This window comes from Anopheles bellator, chromosome 2, assembly GCF_943735745.2.
Source record: "Anopheles bellator chromosome 2, idAnoBellAS_SP24_06.2, whole genome shotgun sequence".
NCBI classification, from domain to species: domain Eukaryota; kingdom Metazoa; phylum Arthropoda; class Insecta; order Diptera; family Culicidae; genus Anopheles; species Anopheles bellator.
Window position 1 is genome coordinate 18,115,603 of NC_071286.1, and position 18,170 is coordinate 18,133,772.

Sequence of the window (18,170 nt, forward strand, 5' to 3'; positions counted from 1 at the left end):
CGGACAGAGTAAAGTCAGCTTTCCACATAGGACACCCAAACAAGCGGGTTCGAGAATCGAAAATATGAACCAATGGACCGTAAACCGGCTCCGTAGTTGACGGTTGACCGGTTCCGGCGGGAAGAACAAACGCCATTAAATCCCTCACTCGCCCCCATTGGTTCGCCCAATTGGGGAACCGAACTATAAAATGCCCATTCAACCGGCCACTGGAGAACCAATAATTGTGAGGTTAGTGAAATTAGAGAGACCGGCGGGGCCCGCGTCGCCCGAAACCACGATTGCGCGAATTTCCAAATTCGACCCACCATCGGTCATTCAATGAGCATAACGAACCGGGCGCACGGTGGGCGATGTGGAGGGCGTACCACCTTCATGATGCGCCTTTTCATGATTGCACAAGGCCGGCCGAAGCTTTGACTTTCCGCTCTTGCAGCGCCAAAATGGGCCTAACAGAATGCAATTATGCAGCCGAATGGGTTCGCCAGTCAAATTGATAGCGCCATACACCGTGAAGAGTCCGCTGGTCTGACTGGAAATTAAAAACAAACTCCATTTCAAATTAGTTTAAAATCGAGGTCAGAAAAAACAAAGCTCCGACCGCTGAGCGGAACAGAAAAACGTATCTCGCGTGTGGCGATCCGTAATCGATTCCGTGTTTGCGTACATTTGATTACTGCTGCGAACATTGTTGTGCAGGTCACATGTTTTTTTGCTGGTCGTGTAAATTGTAAAATGCGCAGCAAAGCGCCTGTTTACATTGTGTTAAAGTGCGTAGAACCAAGCACCAAGGCGCGTGCTGGCGAAGATAACAATGAGGATCCGCCAATCCGCAAAACCACCAACGGGATCGGGAATCGCCGGCATATGGAAAGGCGCATAAGCCGTGCGCCACGTCGAAGCCTTGGCTCGATTTATGTTATCGACAGTGTTTCACCAATTTTCGCTCCATCGGCTGCGGGCACGCGCCGATCGCCGTACACAAACGAACATAAATTACCACAACGGACAATATGGTGCCCGGAGTGTGCGATGCGCCTGGAGAGCGAGCGGGACGATAAATTTCCCCACCGGCTATGATTTATTCAATTTTTCGCATTTCCCATCCCGCCCCGAGCGGGGGAAACCGCGACGGCATCGGGAAAGTCGAACCCCCGGGTTCCGGAAAAGCGCCACGTTGGCCACAACCTTTCCGCAGTTTTTCGCTCGATTTGCTGTCTCCGCTCGCTCGCTCGCTCGCTCCTTCGGGTCGGATGATATCGGTTTTGGGGGTTCACCAGCATTTCGACAAAGTGTTGGTTAAACGTTTGATTTCCACAAACCGATGCCGGCCGAGCCCGCTGGCCCCTAATGTGCACTTTCGGGCACGCACGTTTCTATTTGTGGCAGTCTGGCCATCGAAGGGGTGCCTGTAGTTAGTGAATTGCATGCTCTGGGGGATTGTGTTAAATGCTTTCGACAGGTTTTGGTTGCGTAGCGAATTTTTGGTTGATCTTTCCGTTTTAAAATCGTTGTATTATTTGCATTAAAAGCTCTTCAGATTCACGAAGTAAATTTTAGATCATTATTAGCGTATTTTCGATCACTTTAAGACTTTCAAGATTTAAGTAGTAATTTTGCATGAAGCTTTTAAAGACCAGATTAATTCAACTACGTAGCTCTCGTGAACTAAAGCATCAAGTTCGAGTTCGTGCCGCGGAGTAGCTGAAGTTTTATTTCGTACACGCTTTAGTCGTCGTAGTTCCGCTTTTTTTAATCCGCCTCACTAGCCAGTAACGCACGGTGCCAAATGCACCACACAACACACACCTGTTCTAACTTCCCACACGGGGGAAGCCGCAGTGCCCGGAGCATAATATACTAAACCGAAAACCACTAAGGTAAGTGCGAGTCAACACGCCCAGAAGCAAGAAACCAAGCACCGATGTCCACCACCGGCACCTTTCGCACACATTACACGATCATTCGCCGGGCCCGGCAGCTTATGGCGCACATGGCACGCAACGACAGCAACAGCACCCATCAGGAGAGTCGGGCCAGGCCGGGCGATGTTGATGCTCTGGGAGCAATTTCCTGTCAACGAGCGCCGAAACAAACAGCACTTCGGTGGCCGCCCAGAATGAAATGTTGTCACCAGCCAGCCAGGGCAAGAAAACATGGCGCGGGCCCGGGAAAACGGCGCCGGCGACACGAATTGTCAGCGCCGGTGTCGCGCGTTTTGTTGGAAAGTTATTTTCGCTCCACAACAAGTATGCAGTTCCGCACAGCTGCCGCCGTCTTCGCAGAGACGGGTCCGGATGGGTGCGTGGTGTCAGGCGCTAATGCGAGATTTTGGTGGCACCTTCGAGGGTGTCCACAGTGTGTGCCAAACGGAGAGCAATCCTTCGGCGCAATATCCCTGTGTTTTCTTTTAGCGACAATGTTCCCAATCACTTGCCAAACCGTCACACCGTCAGGCCGTGTGGATTTTCTGTATGACTTATCCAAAGTACCGTTTTCGCCTAGGGAATGATAAATGATCTTTTGCACGATGTGATAAATTGTACGTCCCGTGGAGATACGTATGCGTTTGTGAAACGACTTGTGCGTTTCTAATAATGTGCGGTCCTTTATGGTGGGTTTCATTTTTGGTCCATCTGTACATTTGATTAATTTATTCACTTCGTACTGGGGTGTTCAGAAAGTTCGGTGCCTCGATAAGAAAAACACATTTTTGTGGTTTCAAATACACTTTATTATTCAGCCTTTTTCAGTCATTCGACGATTTTCCAATACGACCTACTGTAATTTTTCTACGATGTTGTGTCTGTGGCCTCTTTAACGTGGATCGTCTTGAAGGCTTGTACGACCACGTATATTTAATATACTAATTGAAGGCGAAGAGTCCTTATACAGTTTGAACATTCGTTCATAAATTGCCTTTGCTTTTAAACCTTCCAAAATCATATGAAAATCATTCATATGAAGAGCTTACCAACATAACAAAAAAAATTAAACGTTACAAACTCGAAGCTCCGACCCAATTGAATACCCTAGTTTGTTTGGTTGTTGCATTTTTTTTCCTATGTACCTCAGGAATTCATGCTCTACGTATGACTGTTCTTTGTAACTGTTCCGTTTCATATTGTAATTTTTATTTACCAATTTCGTTTGGTAAGCTTTGCTTGTTGTGCTTCGTTCCCAATCCCATTTGTTATTGATGCAATTTTTTGTTGCAATTTATTGCACACCCATTGCACACCCCTGCAATTTATTGCACACCCAGGAGCAGCCGCGTAATCCCCGAGACCAATCGTTTCCAGGGAGCAAATAAAGTGCCGCGGGGATGCGCCAGCGTTGGCATAAGGAACGGATTGGCCGAGCTCCACACGGCACCCCAGATGGCCGTGGGCGATGGAATTAATTTTGCATTTCCTGTCACCCTTTGCTTATATTTATCTGCACCGTTGATGTGGATTGTTAAAAGGCTTTACCCGTAGATTTCTTTCTTCGTGCGCCGCATTATGGCGTAGGTAGCTTTTGCTGTTTTTGGTGTGGCTTTCTGTTTCTCACAATTTACAACTCCCAAAGTAGAGTAGTTACGTGTTTTTTTGTTAGTTTTAAAACGTTGCCGGCCACGCCAACGGGTGCAATTTGTGGAACCCTCGGACTCATTCCGAATCCGGTTCCGATCGTGCGCTTCCGTCTACGATCCGTTAGTCATCGTTTCGTCTTATTTTTCGCCACACCGCAACCGCTCTAGGGCCCCGGAAAGGACGACGATTACGATGAGGCCACGCTGCTGCAGTTCCGTGGTCCGGTCGGACCGGCCGGACCTCCGGGACCGCCCGGGCGCGACGGAACCCCCGGCCATAAGGGTGATTCCGGGGAGGTCGGTGCACCAGGATCGCTGGGCCCCCGTGGTCTGGATGGAATGCCCGGTGAACCGGGCATCGAAGGTCCGCCGGGTCTTCCCGGCTATCAGGGACCTCCGGGCGAGAAGGGCGACCCGGGAGACATTGGCCCACCGGGGCTGATGGGACCCCCGGGTCTACCGGGCCCACCGGGCTATCCAGGTGTGAAGGGGGACAAAGGAGACCGAGGTGACGCGGTAAGTACTGGGATGGCTTACAGAGTCGGGGACTCCCTTTTTGATTGGCGCTTCGATGCTTCCCAGAAGTTCCGGAAAATGCGCCGACGACAGGACCATGGGCAGGAAGGTATGGCTGACGAACCGTACCGCGACATGGTGTACGGACCGCCGGGACCACCCGGTCCACCGGGACCCCTCGGACACACCGGTCCACCAGGCCCTCGGGGCTACGACGGCAAGAAGGGAGAGCGCGGCGAAAAGGGACAGAAGGGCGAATACGGACCCATGGGTTTACCGGTAAGCATGGCACGGAGCGTCCTAGCCGGATCCGACATCCTTAGCGCTTTCCCTTTCCTTCCAGGGTCCGATGGGCATCAGGGGAGATTCTGGACCAGTCGGCCCGATCGGCAAACCAGGCCACCCGGTAAGTGCCCAATCTGTGTTCGATCGGCTAAGTTGGCTCAAATTGCAAATTCATTAACCTAGAAGCTTCTAACAGAGGATCCGCCGTGCAGTGGTCGGCACTAACACTCGGTTTCTTTTCTTGATCCCGGATCCCACATCTCTGGTCTTCTACACAGGTCTGGGAGTATTAATACGGCTTCTCTAACGCGCTGACACACCTTAACAGCGGAACAAACGGTTTACGGCTGGCCCCCCCTGTCTAGGAAGTAGGTTTGGTTTGATCCCCACTCACTCATCTATCCCACGAACGTTCACGTCGGGGTGATCTTCTCGGTCCCCTAATCGCCCGGAGCAGGTTGTCCCGGAGATGGGAATGGATTTGATTGACTAATTTAATTTAAAGTACCAGCGCGCGTTCGTGCCCTAGTTAGTGACGAGATAAGGCCATAAGTGTTTCGTGTAGAGTTTCAGTTCCCCTCAACAGCTACGCTCACCAGCGGGGACGACGGCAGAGAATCCGCGCTCGAAGAGAAGAGAAAGTAATTGTAGTATTTTTTATAAATGTTTACATAAAATTATGGCACACGCGACGGTGGCCGCCCATTAGGTAGAGGTTAACGGAGACGTGTGTTGCGATGGTCGTAACGATTCTTTGGTTTCTTTCCCATTGTGTCCATATTGTGTGGTTGTTGCCAGTGCCAGTTGTTGATAGTGTTTTCTATATGGCGGCCGCGGTGAGTTCGGTGTATGCTTCCTTCCGCGCGTGTTTGTGAATATCGATAGCACCCCCCACGGCTGATCCACCAGCACGCCAAATATCCGTTGATTGCTCGTCTTCTCACGCATCGAGATCCCTCCATTAGGATAGGCCAGTTTGAAACTGAGAGAAAGTATATGAAACCTCCACAGCACCCACACAGACAACCGATACCAAAAAGATCATCAAACATACCAGCAACGAAAAGCGGAACTTATAACATACATATCTTCTTCCGGCTCCGGAACGAGAGCCAACCAGTAACACTTAAACCACTTAAAGCGCGCGCCACTTAATACTAGTAGCCCCTAGGCTCTATCTCTACTTTTCAACTCTCTTATACTTAGCTTACACGCGAATGCTCTAACCTATCGAAAACAAAACCCAAAGTCCCCCGCGTGTCACCGGTATACTAGTGCATCGTCTCCTCTGTGCGGCCCCAGATCCGTGTACCTTTCGCACTCTGTCACCCTGTCACTCCCCGGATAGCAATCTCGGGCGTTCCGGTGCATTCCTTCTTCGGTGTGCTGAGTCGAGTGTGCCGAGGCGTTGTTGAATATTACATTTATAAGGGTCCGATGTGAAGAGAGACCGGTGGAGAGTAGACAAAAAACGGCGCCCAAAAACCGATGTTACCGATTCCACGTTTTTATTCGCCCCGTTTGGCGGATAGCTCCTGATGGCCTGAGGAACGAGAGGGCGAAAGGAAGGAAACGTCAATAGACAGAAGAAACTGGTAGAAATTCATTAGCTAGGATCAAATTGAAAAAAGAAGCATACCGCAACATAGAAACCGGAGGTCGTCGAAGGGCAGGCGTCGAGAAAGTGGATCACTCAACCCAGACAACCCGGGCCAAAGATCGACGAGCACGAGCGATGACAGTTACGTGAGTGACGGAGAAAAAATGCCGACCCTTACGTCAGTCAATCAATCGGCGGCTGTCGGCGACTCCGACAGTGGGTGACACATTCGGACATTCCGTTTAAAGCCCTCACGGGGTCGCACGGGGCAGGATCCGTGCCGTGCCGTTCCCGCCCGTGCCACCCTTAAATGCCACGAGCACCTGTTGTGAAGTACCGACCGACTGCACGATTCGGCTATCGATTTAACGTTTGATTTTCGGGGTCTTCCATCATCCGGAGCCATTCGGAGCAGCTGGAGCCCTGCGCTGAGCTCCGCACATGTGTTACAGAAATGTTATTATCGATGGTACTCGGTGGCGTCGTTTGCGAACACCCCCGACAGTCGCAAAACAAAGTCCAGGCGGTCCGTATGTATCACTTCCGGGCGCACCCGAGAGAAGGTTGCAGGTGCACGACGGTTCCGGGGCGAACCCATGTCGAATGCATAAGCTTCACCGAAAATCCTTCCGCCAGCCACAGGACCTCTGAGGGGATCTCCCAGCCCTCGGGCATGCTGATTAAAGTTTAAAGAGTTCCCCGCTCGTCGTTCCACAGCTTCTTCGATGCGTCCGTTGAAATCCACGACGGCCGAGACACCGAGCTTCTTGGTGCTCGTTATTCGAAAAAAAACGGCAACCACAACTGGCGACCGGGCGAACGAAGAAGCTCTTCTCCGGAGAAGACGGTAAGGACGTCGAGGTGGTGGTCAGAGATTTCATTGAGTTTCCAGTCGGGTTGATCCCAACGTCCGGAGGAAGCTGTGCCGGGCGTGCCGGAGATGGTACTGGAGCGCTGGAAGCCCTCGGAGGATCCGATATCGGGTCGGGAGCGCACTGACCAGATAAAGTCGGCTGCCGCAGATGTCGGCAGCAGCTAGTTCGCCCGCTGTCGAAAGCTAATAAATATTTGAATCGACGTTTGGGGCGAAACGCGAACCGTTTGGCGTAGCAAGTAGCGGACGGAGGACGTGGTTCAATATTTAATACCGCTGCAGCCGCATTTGACGGAATGGCTCGGCGAGGGCTTTCCGGTGAGCGCCACGATGTGGAACCCCGCTGTGTAGAAAATGTATAATGAGACGTGGCCAGGGAAAGGCAAATACCCGGACGCCAGAACGTGGCCGGGCCGGGCAGCACGAAACAGTCGGCCCGATCTGCAGTGTGTTATCATCATAAATTTGGTTCCGGGTTTCAACGACGATATCGATCGGCTTACAACGCCCGGTCCCAAGAAGGGCGCCGCTCGAATTTTCGCCCCTGTCGGCTAATGATTTTTCGTGATCGAGTTTCGCCGCTTCGGTTCGATTCGGCTGAACGGCGCTGGCAAACATATGTCGGCCATAATTGGCTTCGACCTCGGTCAATCGTAAATAATTGGCTGCGCGGTGCCGGGTGCGTGCCGGACACCCGCGATTGCCGGATTTGAAGCTTCCGGCCCGCATATCCTGGGCTGACCAGGCTTCGCTCGTTACGCCAATGGCCAATTTTTGAATCGATTGGCCATAAAAGTCGACCAGCGCCCGGCGCGATACGATACCGACCGGACCGGAATAAATCCGATTTTGGTCAATAGATGGCGAATGGATTGAAACGATAGCAATCGGCAGATGGAATGGCAGGGAAAAAGTCCAGCGTGTCCGGCAAGGCCACACGATAATGTACCACTCCTCCAGTGGACAGTGGGTCAATGGTGCCAAGTATCTGAGGTGTGGACACTGGAACAGGCGAATGGGGAGCAGAATCCGGAGCGAGTCGACGAGTCCTTCGGGTGGCTCGACGACTAACGCCAGGGTGGAATTGTATAAAATAGTAATTAAGCTTGTGTGTGGACATTCCCGGTGTATGGAGCCGGGCACGGACTTCAGTGTGACCCGATGACCGCCGGAATTCGCCCGCACACGTGCAATGCAAGCCGATTGCGTAACGTGCCGTGCCCAACACTGGGGAAGTAATTTAGAGCCACAAATCAGTAAACTGAGCGGTAACTACTTTGAGGCATTCTGTTTTCAGCAGATAAAGACTTCAATCTAGAAACGGAGAGCAACCGGTCCCTTTATCGAAACAGCATCACAGAAAACAAGTGGAAAATGGAAACTTTTTTTATATTACACAACTGTATGTACATAGCAGACACAATGCCATAAAGACGAAAGCAAACATTCAAACGTGAGACGCGAGCAAAAAACATTGAAAAGCAAACGAACATCATTTCGATTTCGAACAGAGTGCAGAAGTTATCAAAACAAAAGAGAAAGGATCACAACGACACGTGGCCCGTTTGACTCAATTTGATGCCAAAACGTAACACAAAACAGAAACTAACGGTCGAAGAAACGCGCCGCGAAAATGCGAAGAGGGAAAGAAACGAAGCAAAATTATCATTATAAAGTAAGTGAATTACCAAACAATAAAAAGGAAACTGGATAATAGAGTTGCGGCAAGAGAAACAAAAAGCTCAATAACAACAGCCTGCAGCTGCATGGTGGTAACGTGTTCGTGTTCATTATTTTTGTGCAACGGATTGGGTGCATTTTTGAGAACAAAAAATGATGCTTGTTTTGTGTGGAACGATAGCATAAACTGCGGAATGCGAACGCCGAGTTTCGAACCAGTTATGCTTTTGAACCGAAAGCATCGTTCTTCTTTAAGTTAGTGCATGACATGGAATGAGATCTGAACCATTCAAATAAAGCTATCGATTTTTGTGGAGAGAACCATGGCAGAGCCACGCATATATTATTCATTTGTCCACTAACTTCCTTCCACGCAGCTTTCTGTTCTCTTTACTGCAGAATTCAAAGGCATTTGCTAGACTCTTAGCCTCTCATAGACGTGTTTGAACATTGTTCAAATCATAGCCTATTTGTGATCGCTTCTTATCGAATTTCATTTCACAATCTAAAGCAAAATCATGGTTTTATCATTAATTTTAGTCTCCATCGCAATCGAATACAAATGAAATCTAATACATTATCATCGTCTAGATATTTAGTGCGAAAACAATCCAAAAATTTCTCCTCTCCCGGCATGCAGTGCATTGCATATCATTTGAAGAATTAAATCAATTCAAGGATCGAATTTCGTAGATTACATTGATGTACTACACACATCGTTATGCGTTGAATTATTCCTTCTCTCTAAATTTAAAACGAATCACGATCGATAGGAAACAATGCCACCCGCTGCCGTACCCCGAATTCAATCGCACGGGGACATGGGACAAATTAAATATTTTATCTGGTTTTACGGTGCCTGAGCTGAAAAGATTCCAATCCCCAAACGAGGGTGGGCCGCGCAATATTCAAATGTAATTCCCGTCACTTTCTCACTCTCACTCCGCCTTGCGCCTGCCTCTCGGATATCCGGCCCCCCGCCAGGGCTCATAAACGCCTGTTGATGCGATACTTTTTGCCATCTCCGCAGCACTTGAGACTTGCAATCAATTGCAAAAGATCAATTGAAAATCAAATTAAATTTACTTTCTTCGTGCCCAGGGCGAGGGAGGCAGGCGCCAAGGAGCAGGAGACTCGTCAGCCTCCGGCTCATCCTTCGAGCCGGCCGCAGAACCGCAAAACGGCTTCGATTGCGTTTTCCGATTGCTTCTCGGAAGATCCATCGCACGATCCCCGCTCAAACACTTGAGATAATGCCGTGGAACCGGAACGCTTTGGCACCGTGTAATAAAATGCGATGGTGAAAATGGCTTTTTCCTTCCACTAACTTTACATAGTTTTCAATCTCCAACACACACACATACACCTTTTTTGCATCTGCTGTACTTTGTCCTTCGCTTTATCCGAGGAACGCCATTCACCGGAAGGAAATGCATCAATATCAATTTACTCTATTTGCGCACTGAAAGTCTCGGTGCAAAATCCGATTCGTGCAAATGTTGCACAGTCAACAGAGTCTCAGGCAGGGTCCGGGAGAAACCGCCGGGTTTAATGTTTGGTCTGTAGTGTCTGAATCCTTTTTGAGTGCGTTTCTGCTCATTGAAACGAGCGTTTTGCTGAAGGCAACCACAAGTTTTCAATCACGAGTTAAACTATTCGAACATGACAATAATTGGAAATATATTGTTTTAACGATTGCTCGGGAAAAGAATTCGCATGCTCAGGACCTAATCATAACTACATTAGTTCTCACTATCAGTACTTGTATTGTTTTGCTGGAATGATTTATCGCTAACATCCTTTTAAAAACTAGTTTAGACACTTTGACACACGTGACTATACCTAATTTCACTTTCATGGAATGCACTTTGAATTCATCGCACAGACTCAAAAATTTCCATAAATGGAATGGACACTTTCGGAATATTTAAAAATATAGAATAGATCGAAATAATCCCAACAGCCAGAAATAGGTTTAGTGGTCCCTCAACAATTTTTAATTTAATTGGATAAGCGAAACAACTGTTTCATACAAAGAGAACTTTTCTTCTTCTAACCCACATCGTATCAGCTAAGGGAGCATTTTTGATTTTCGATACCCGGAATGGATTTGATCCAAATTAATTGCAATTTCAAATAACTCAACAATGCTTAACACATCGAATGATCCTCCTTTTATCAGCTTACGTTTCATTTTCCGGCTCTCAAGTACCCTCCAAGATTACCTTTTTGGGAAACCTACCGAAACCCTCTCTATCCTATTTGGCAGAGAAAATCTTTCTTCGAAAAAAACGAGGTTTTTCGAGGAGGATTCGAAAAAATGACAACCTTCAGAGAGTCACCCACGGCTGCGTTACCTTTTCTCTATTTACTTTACGCCCATCAACAACACACTTTTCATCGTCCAACACGCCCAGCGGCGCATTGAGTCTTGGTTCGTAAAACCCGAGACACGACCGCTGTATAAAAAACAGGAAGGATGCCCTCAAGGAGATGCTTCATTAAAACCATTTAAACAAACACCGAAACACACACGCGCGTGAACTGACAAGAACAAAACACAAATAATATGGTTGATTACGGTGGCCCGCAATAATCTGCAACGGTATTAAAGCTGCATGAAGGACGAAAATTGTGGCTCCCGGCCCAGGGCTTTGTTGCTGATTGTTGCAATAATGGGCACAAAATACGTAGCGCAGTGGGACAGAGTGCAAATGTCCCCACTAATCTAACAATAAGTTTACAGGAGGGAACAACCGAAACCGCACCACTTCCAAGGGGCACCTCTCCGATTCGTTTGTATCGCTCGTCGAACGCGCTTCCGGGCGAGTTTAATTATAATGGCAGCACCAAGGACCTGTGGCATCCTGCCGCATCCCGAGCCCTCGGAGTCCTCTCGCTCTCTCTCTCGTTTGAAAAGCGGCACCGGGTTTCAATCGACTTCATTTCACTAATTTCCCAGCCCAACCTGCGTCCCGCTTGGCCCCGGCAATGTGGAGGCACCGGGCTTTTTGCTAACTCATTTAATTGAAATTATATAATTAATGAAATGAAATGGAATTTTAAAGCGCACGCGGCGGTCGCTCGCCAGGCAGAGAGAGTGAGTGACCGAGAGATAGAGAGATAGAAAGAGAGGATACAAATGTTGCCAGTGCTGCCGCCTCGGTCACATACACACCGCAAGCCACTTCCGACCGGAATACGCGTCCTGCCGCTCGACTGAACATTCGGTTCGATTTTCGGTTCGGAAACGGTCCCGAAATTCCGGTTCCGGTTTCGGCCCGTGCGATCCGCTTACGGTGTACGTACGTGTGGCAACACACTGACCGGCCGACGGAAAAAAGGGCCCACGACTTTTGCCGCGTCGGAATTCGCGCGAATTCCGCCAGCCAACGTTTGGTTGAACAATTTAACGCGAGTTTCGGCTTTGCCAGCCGAGCACTGAATTTGTAATGTGCGCCGCTTCGCTCTACTTGCTGTTTTAATGGGGCCAATGGGGCATCCTAAATGTGGCGGGGCGTTAGTTTGCTTGGTATAAAAATTTAACGGAAAATTCTTAAGCTTCAGTTAAAAGCAGAATGTTTTTATGCGCCTGATAAGAACGTTCCACTTGTGGTAGGATCTGCCCTTTCTTATGGGAGTTTAATAGAACATACTTTATATTTGATGTCGAATTTTGAACTTTCTTCAGGTAGTACGATTGACCTCAAGTGAGTGCACTGTAGATTTTAAATGTAAAATTTCTGATTGAAACAAGAAGTCTGTACCTCTTAGTCGATTAAACTTTGCGTCGCACCCAGCTCCTGGTAATTACTAAAAACCATTAAGGATGAAAAATATTTGAGCAAGTTCGACCACCAAACAGCAAGTCCACAAAAGTGGCACTCTTTTCTGCTTTCTGTCCCTTTGTTGCTTCCTACCTTCTGGGGTTCTGTGGCCAATTTTATCAACAGCGCTCACCTGACGCTTTTCTGTGGCATTTACCACTGCCGCGCGGTCCGGAGAAAACATCGTGGGTCCCACAAACGAACCGGAAAGTTGTTGTAATTAAGGATGTAAACTTTTTAGTGTTATGGCGAGTACCGTTGGAGGTACCCTTAAGTACCACGTCATTGGCGGAGTTTTTTCATCCATCACATTTCATCAAACTTGTACAACTATTCGAAACCGTGGCACGTTCAGCTCGCTTCTTTCGCCCTTTAAACCATTCTTCATGGGAATCTGAAACAGAAACTTCTTATTTACTCACGCAAGTTGGCAGAGTCATTGTATTTCTTTTCATGCCATCTTGAATAAATATCAGTTCATTAGATTGTTTTAAACATTTTGACTAACACAAATCTAACCAACCATGTCGTTTGGCATAATGTTGAACTAAACTTGGTAGAGATTACTTTCTAAGGACGAAGCCACTGACGAATCCTGACGAATGCTTGCGCGCGGAATCGGTTTCCGGTGACTAACTCGTTGTTGCTGCGATACTCAGAACAGATGCTAATTGTCCTACTTTTCTTATTTAATTTCGTGTGATATCCGCAACGTTTCTTTCTTTGAAGGGACCACCCGGGCTGGACGGAATGAAGGGAGCCCAGGGCGAAACCGGCATCAAGGGTGAACGAGGCGATCCGGGGCTGCCCGTAAATATGCTCACATGTCTCAGCCACGTTTGCAACGAGCGGAAGCCATTCGACTAGCCACACATGACAAACCGCCACCCATTACCATCCAGCGGTCCTGTCCAGACTCCGATATTTTAATACTCCTCCACCGGGACGCATGTTGCGCATCATCCCCACAAACAAAGTGCATTGTTGGGCCAGCATGCAAAGCACTCATAATCCCTTCGCTCATTAATCCTTAAAAGTGCACCGCCCAGACCGTGCTCCGTTTGCTGATTGTGAAACGTGCATGCCCCCGCAACCTTCGCATCCTCCGCTCCGCTGTGACCGATTTTTGTAGGATGAAATCGAACCTTCAGCCCCTCCAACCGGTGGAGACCTCGAGCATGACGCAGAATTGTACGAAGCGTTTTTGTATTCCTTATTTCTTTTCGCAACATCATTTTATGGCCCCCCGGCGGGCGTACAGTAATACGCTTTGAGAAACAGGATATTAAATTGTAATGCTGCTCGTTCCTGGCCCAAGTGAATGTTACATACTGTCACGAGTTTTCGCGACTGTTGCGTGCGTGTTATTTGCGAGCTGGAAAACGGAATCCGCGAAGCGACGGTCCTTGTACTTTGTCTCGTGCGCGCTCATTAAAAAGTTTTGTAAATAAACTCACAAACACACACATTGGAAGAAGTTCCGACAGGGGGAGAAGAAAGCAACAATCGAAAGCATCCATCCATCCATCAGGTTGTGCTCCAAGCATCCGGTTCGTCGTTGTCCTTGTTTGCCATTTATTGCGTGTACTTGCCACATGTCCGAAGGCTCTGATTTCGCGTCCATTTTCGCTTCCGCTTCGTTCGCATCCGCTGCCATAAATGGTCTGAAGCCATTTCTAGCCGGCTTTCGCGCGGGCTGTGCCTTTCTATCCCCCCCCTCCAGGGAACCGACGGTATTCCGGGCCAGGAAGGACCTCGCGGCGAGAAAGGTGGCAAAGGAGACCCGGGACCGATCGGTAAGCGGGGCCGCAAAGGGGACCGAGGAGACAAGGGGGACCAGGGTGTGCCCGGACTCGACGCTCCGTGTCCCCTCGGCATGGATGGCCTGCCGCTGCCAGGATGTGGCTGGCGCGCTCCGAAAGTGGTAAGCTGCAGGGCGATTGCATACTTTTAGGCGCCATTTTCACCTTTCGCTCCGCGCTTTACTTAAATCTCACCCTGCTCAGTACCAGGAACCGATTCTGCCATCGCCACCGCACAAAGACTATCTGCCGGATGTGACGGGGACGGAGAATGAGAGCGAATACGTCGAAGAGGAGGACGACGGGGCACCGGAAACCGAGGACTACGAGGAGGAGTACGCGGAAAATGAGAACGGAAACTGAAGTCGTCCGCCTGTCCCCTTTCCGTCAAAAAAAGGTTCCGACCAGCCGAAAAGCTTTACCAACGTCCTTAGTCACGGGGGTGTTAAAGTGCATCGCACCGATCGCATTTTGTCGGTCAATCCTTTCGACAGGTTGTTGTTGTTTGGTTTTGGTCTGTTGTCCGTTTTGGTCCGTTTGTTTCCCTTTTTTCCCGTCATGGCGGCTGCGTGTCCGAACCTGTAACGCTATTATTTGCTTTGCGTTGATTAATTTATTTCCACTGGTGACCCCAAGGGGTCCTCGCGCTACGTATGACGAATTCAAATGAGAGCTCTGGAGCTTGTCATTTGAATTGCAATCGCCGGAGCGCCGGAAAGCGACAAGCCGAGAAACGGCGAAAATTAAATAAATTGCCAATCACACACCCTCGAATGGCGCTGTGGCACGCACGCAATGATAGATGTAAATTAACGTAAGCTACAAAATCCGTATCAGATTTTTAATGTCGTTGCATAATTTATGTGCCATTCTGCCAGGCGGATGGTTTTGATTCATTGTAGTTCCGGCTGCCATTCCTTTTGGCCAGTGCAGCAAAGCGCAACGATTATGCCATATCCTTATCGGCTGACATCATCGACACGATCAGTAATTAATAGTACCGGAAAAGTATTCGATAGTGAGGGCTTGCGCCAGCTGAGAATGGCCGCTGGCAGGGAATCGTTTAGCATTAATTTTAATTATGGATGAGTGACGTTAGCGATATGCCCTTTTGTAGACATAAAACATTTTTTCCCCCCGAAACCATCTTGTTGGCTCAATTTCGCACCTAATGCCACCAGGACGGCCAGTAGCATTTGTTTACACAGCACTGAACCGTGGGACGCATTGTTACTGTTCGACGTCGATAAATATTTGCATTTCAGAACCATACGTTTTCGGTGGCCACCATTTATGGATAGTTCAGTATTTTTACACGTGTTATTACTTCCATCTGACTGATCCTTTCTCTCGCGTGCCCGCCCGGGACTTCTTTCCGTTCGGGTCGTTCGAGAGTATCTTTTTCACCTGACAAACCCCCATTTTGTAAGTGTAAGCGAGTGACAAATAAAATCATTATCAATTATTATAAACAACTTACAATACCTGTTTTATTGATCATTTCGCGATACCGATATTTGCACAAACCGAGAAACCCGATACCGGGCAAGGGAAATTTAAAACGAATTACTAAATGGACAGTAGAAATAACCTCCCTTATTTCCATAGTATACAATCAACATAATAATGTTCAATTAGCACGAACATTCTATTCGTTGTTAATTTTTAACCAGTTTTGACTATTAAGTTGTAGATTCAAACTCGGTAAGCTCGGTAATCTCCATTTGAAAAATTTCACATTCGAAAAGTTGCAGACGTGTGGTTAAACGCCAAAATGTATGCAATCCGTTTTGCTTCAATCGGTTGTTCAATCATACGCTGAATCGGTTCAACTTTCGTTTTTAGTGTGCGCGCAGCATGAAATTGTTCTATCGAATCCGTTCTATCATCGGTACCTTCCAAATAAGCTTAATGACTCATTTGGGATGTGATATCTAGCCCCATTGGTATATCCGCTTCAGCCCGGATGAAGATATTCCAAGTGACAGTACAACTCTTTGCCTAACGTCCCAGGTCCCGTGAACAGTCTCCGGGCGACTCAATGAACTTCTTAGTTTGCGCCATTCTCTTTCTCCTCTTAAATGGCGTAATGTTGCTCTCCGTTAGTCAACGCTACAGTCTTCCCCCCAAAGAATTGATGCTCATTTAGAGGTTTCCATGATGACGGCAATTTGGCTTCGGGGCCACTTTTTCGGGGCTCAACCAAAACCCATCAACCGGTCACATCGCAGCGGTACGCAGCTAAATTACGGCTGGGCACTTCGAGAGCGGTGTCGTGTCGCCGAGCGCCATCGCCCGCGAATGGCTCCGGATAATGGTGGTCGCCCGGTAAAGGCGTGTACACCGGCGAGCGACCATTCCACCAAATGCTGCTTATAATTATGACTCTTGCGCCGTGCTGCAGAAGCTGCAACAGGAGCTGCTACACGGCGGTTCATCATCGTCGGCCGGGGCCGCACGCGAGAGAGAGCCGCACCGGCGAAGGAGAGTATCGGGGCGAAATGATCGGGAACGTGGAATGTCGTTCCAAACCCACCAATTACGCCAGGACGCCGAACGGCACAGAAGAGATACTGCCAATTTCCGGTCCGCAGCAATCGCCAGGCGGCAAACCGGATTTCGTCAGCCAGCAAGTGTTTCCATCCATCGATTCCGTGCGCCGTTCGCGCTCCGACGTCGTCTTGTGATCATGTTTTTGTTATTTTTTGTCCCGTAAGAGACACTCGTTCGAAGTCCTTCGAAGTCGCGCGACGAAGCGCACGCAAGCTGTGAGGATGCAAATTGAAATGATTGCACCACCTATTTCCGGCCCGAACGTGCAAATAATTAGCCATATTCTTAGAAAGCCACCGTTCAACGAAAGTAAGTTTATGTTTTAAGCTTTCGCCAAAAAAACTAATTTCCAACTAACAACCATCATCGTGAGAAGCGGAACACCTTTAATAGGTACCTGCGAACGGAAATGCTCCAAATGTACCGCAATAAAGTCCTTAACAGGAGAGCAGTGGCGGATGTAAGTTATGTTTCTTTGCAGCAACAATTAGACAGGAAAAGTGTTCCATACACGTTCCTTGAGGCTTCGGTCCAACCGGAAACGTTTATCGTGGCACGAACCCTAAAAAATAAAACTCCGCACGAGTTGCAGATGGCACCGTTTGGGAAGTATCGGTTCCTGCATGGACTGTATCAATTTCCTTGGATTGTAATCAACCCTCCGAAACATATCCTTTCTAAAACATGGAACATCAGGCACCCGACGTGTGGCGCACGATTGAAGCGATCAAGTAACAATGCTCATTGTTGCCTTATCGTGGCGTATCCACCTCGTGAGTTGAGCCAACAAGCAAGTGTGCCGTTTCGGATGTGCTTTTAGAATTAAATAAAATTAAACAATTATTTGTTTAAAGATGTCTTAAAAAGTTTCTTAGACTGTTCTGAAATAATCTTCGATATAAAAAGTTTCCTAAAAAAATCACTTTAACTTATTAATAAAATGTAACCTTAAGAGAATAAAAATACGTATTTCAATTATGTGCAAGGCAAATTTATTTAAATCACAACATTAATCATTTACTATTTTACTCTTGAATTGCCTATGTCGAACTGATTATGGTTTAAAAACGCTGTAAACAAAATGCTACATCACTTTCAGTGAAATATTTAATTGATAACTCCATTCTTCGATTCTGCGGAACCCTTACTTGCCACAGTCTCATGTTTCATTAGCCGGATTTTCCATTCCAATTGCACGGGAAACATCTTTTGTTCGTCTCCAGAATACTTAAAACAATCCAATCAATCAAACAGATCAAAACTGCCTGTTAGGAGTTTAAACCGCCGACGAATGAGTTCGAATTTAATCTTAACCATCGTTCGAAAGCACCGGCACCAGATGGTAATGCTAATTTCGATAGAACCACGCTCGGTCGTTGGGTACCAACAAATGGGCACCGCATTTCCTTTGAATGGCAGGATCGCACTCGTTAAATATTGATAACATTCAATCCTTGCA

General features: G+C 48.0%; 1 protein-coding gene across 1 annotated transcript in view; it reads left to right on the forward strand.

Moving 5' to 3' along the window:
* LOC131207122 (collagen alpha chain CG42342) overlaps positions 1-15,545 on the forward strand; it is an 83,056-nt gene extending 67,511 nt beyond the window's left edge. Inside the window, exons 11-16 of the mRNA XM_058199731.1 lie at positions 3,743-4,090; positions 4,157-4,369; positions 4,434-4,496; positions 13,086-13,166; positions 14,080-14,280; positions 14,363-15,545. Coding sequence (XP_058055714.1) covers positions 3,743-4,090; positions 4,157-4,369; positions 4,434-4,496; positions 13,086-13,166; positions 14,080-14,280; positions 14,363-14,521 — 1,065 coding nt within the window. The 3' untranslated portion in view covers positions 14,522-15,545. The remainder of the gene's footprint in view (positions 1-3,742; positions 4,091-4,156; positions 4,370-4,433; positions 4,497-13,085; positions 13,167-14,079; positions 14,281-14,362) is intronic.
* Positions 15,546-18,170: the final 2,625 nt, after the last annotated feature.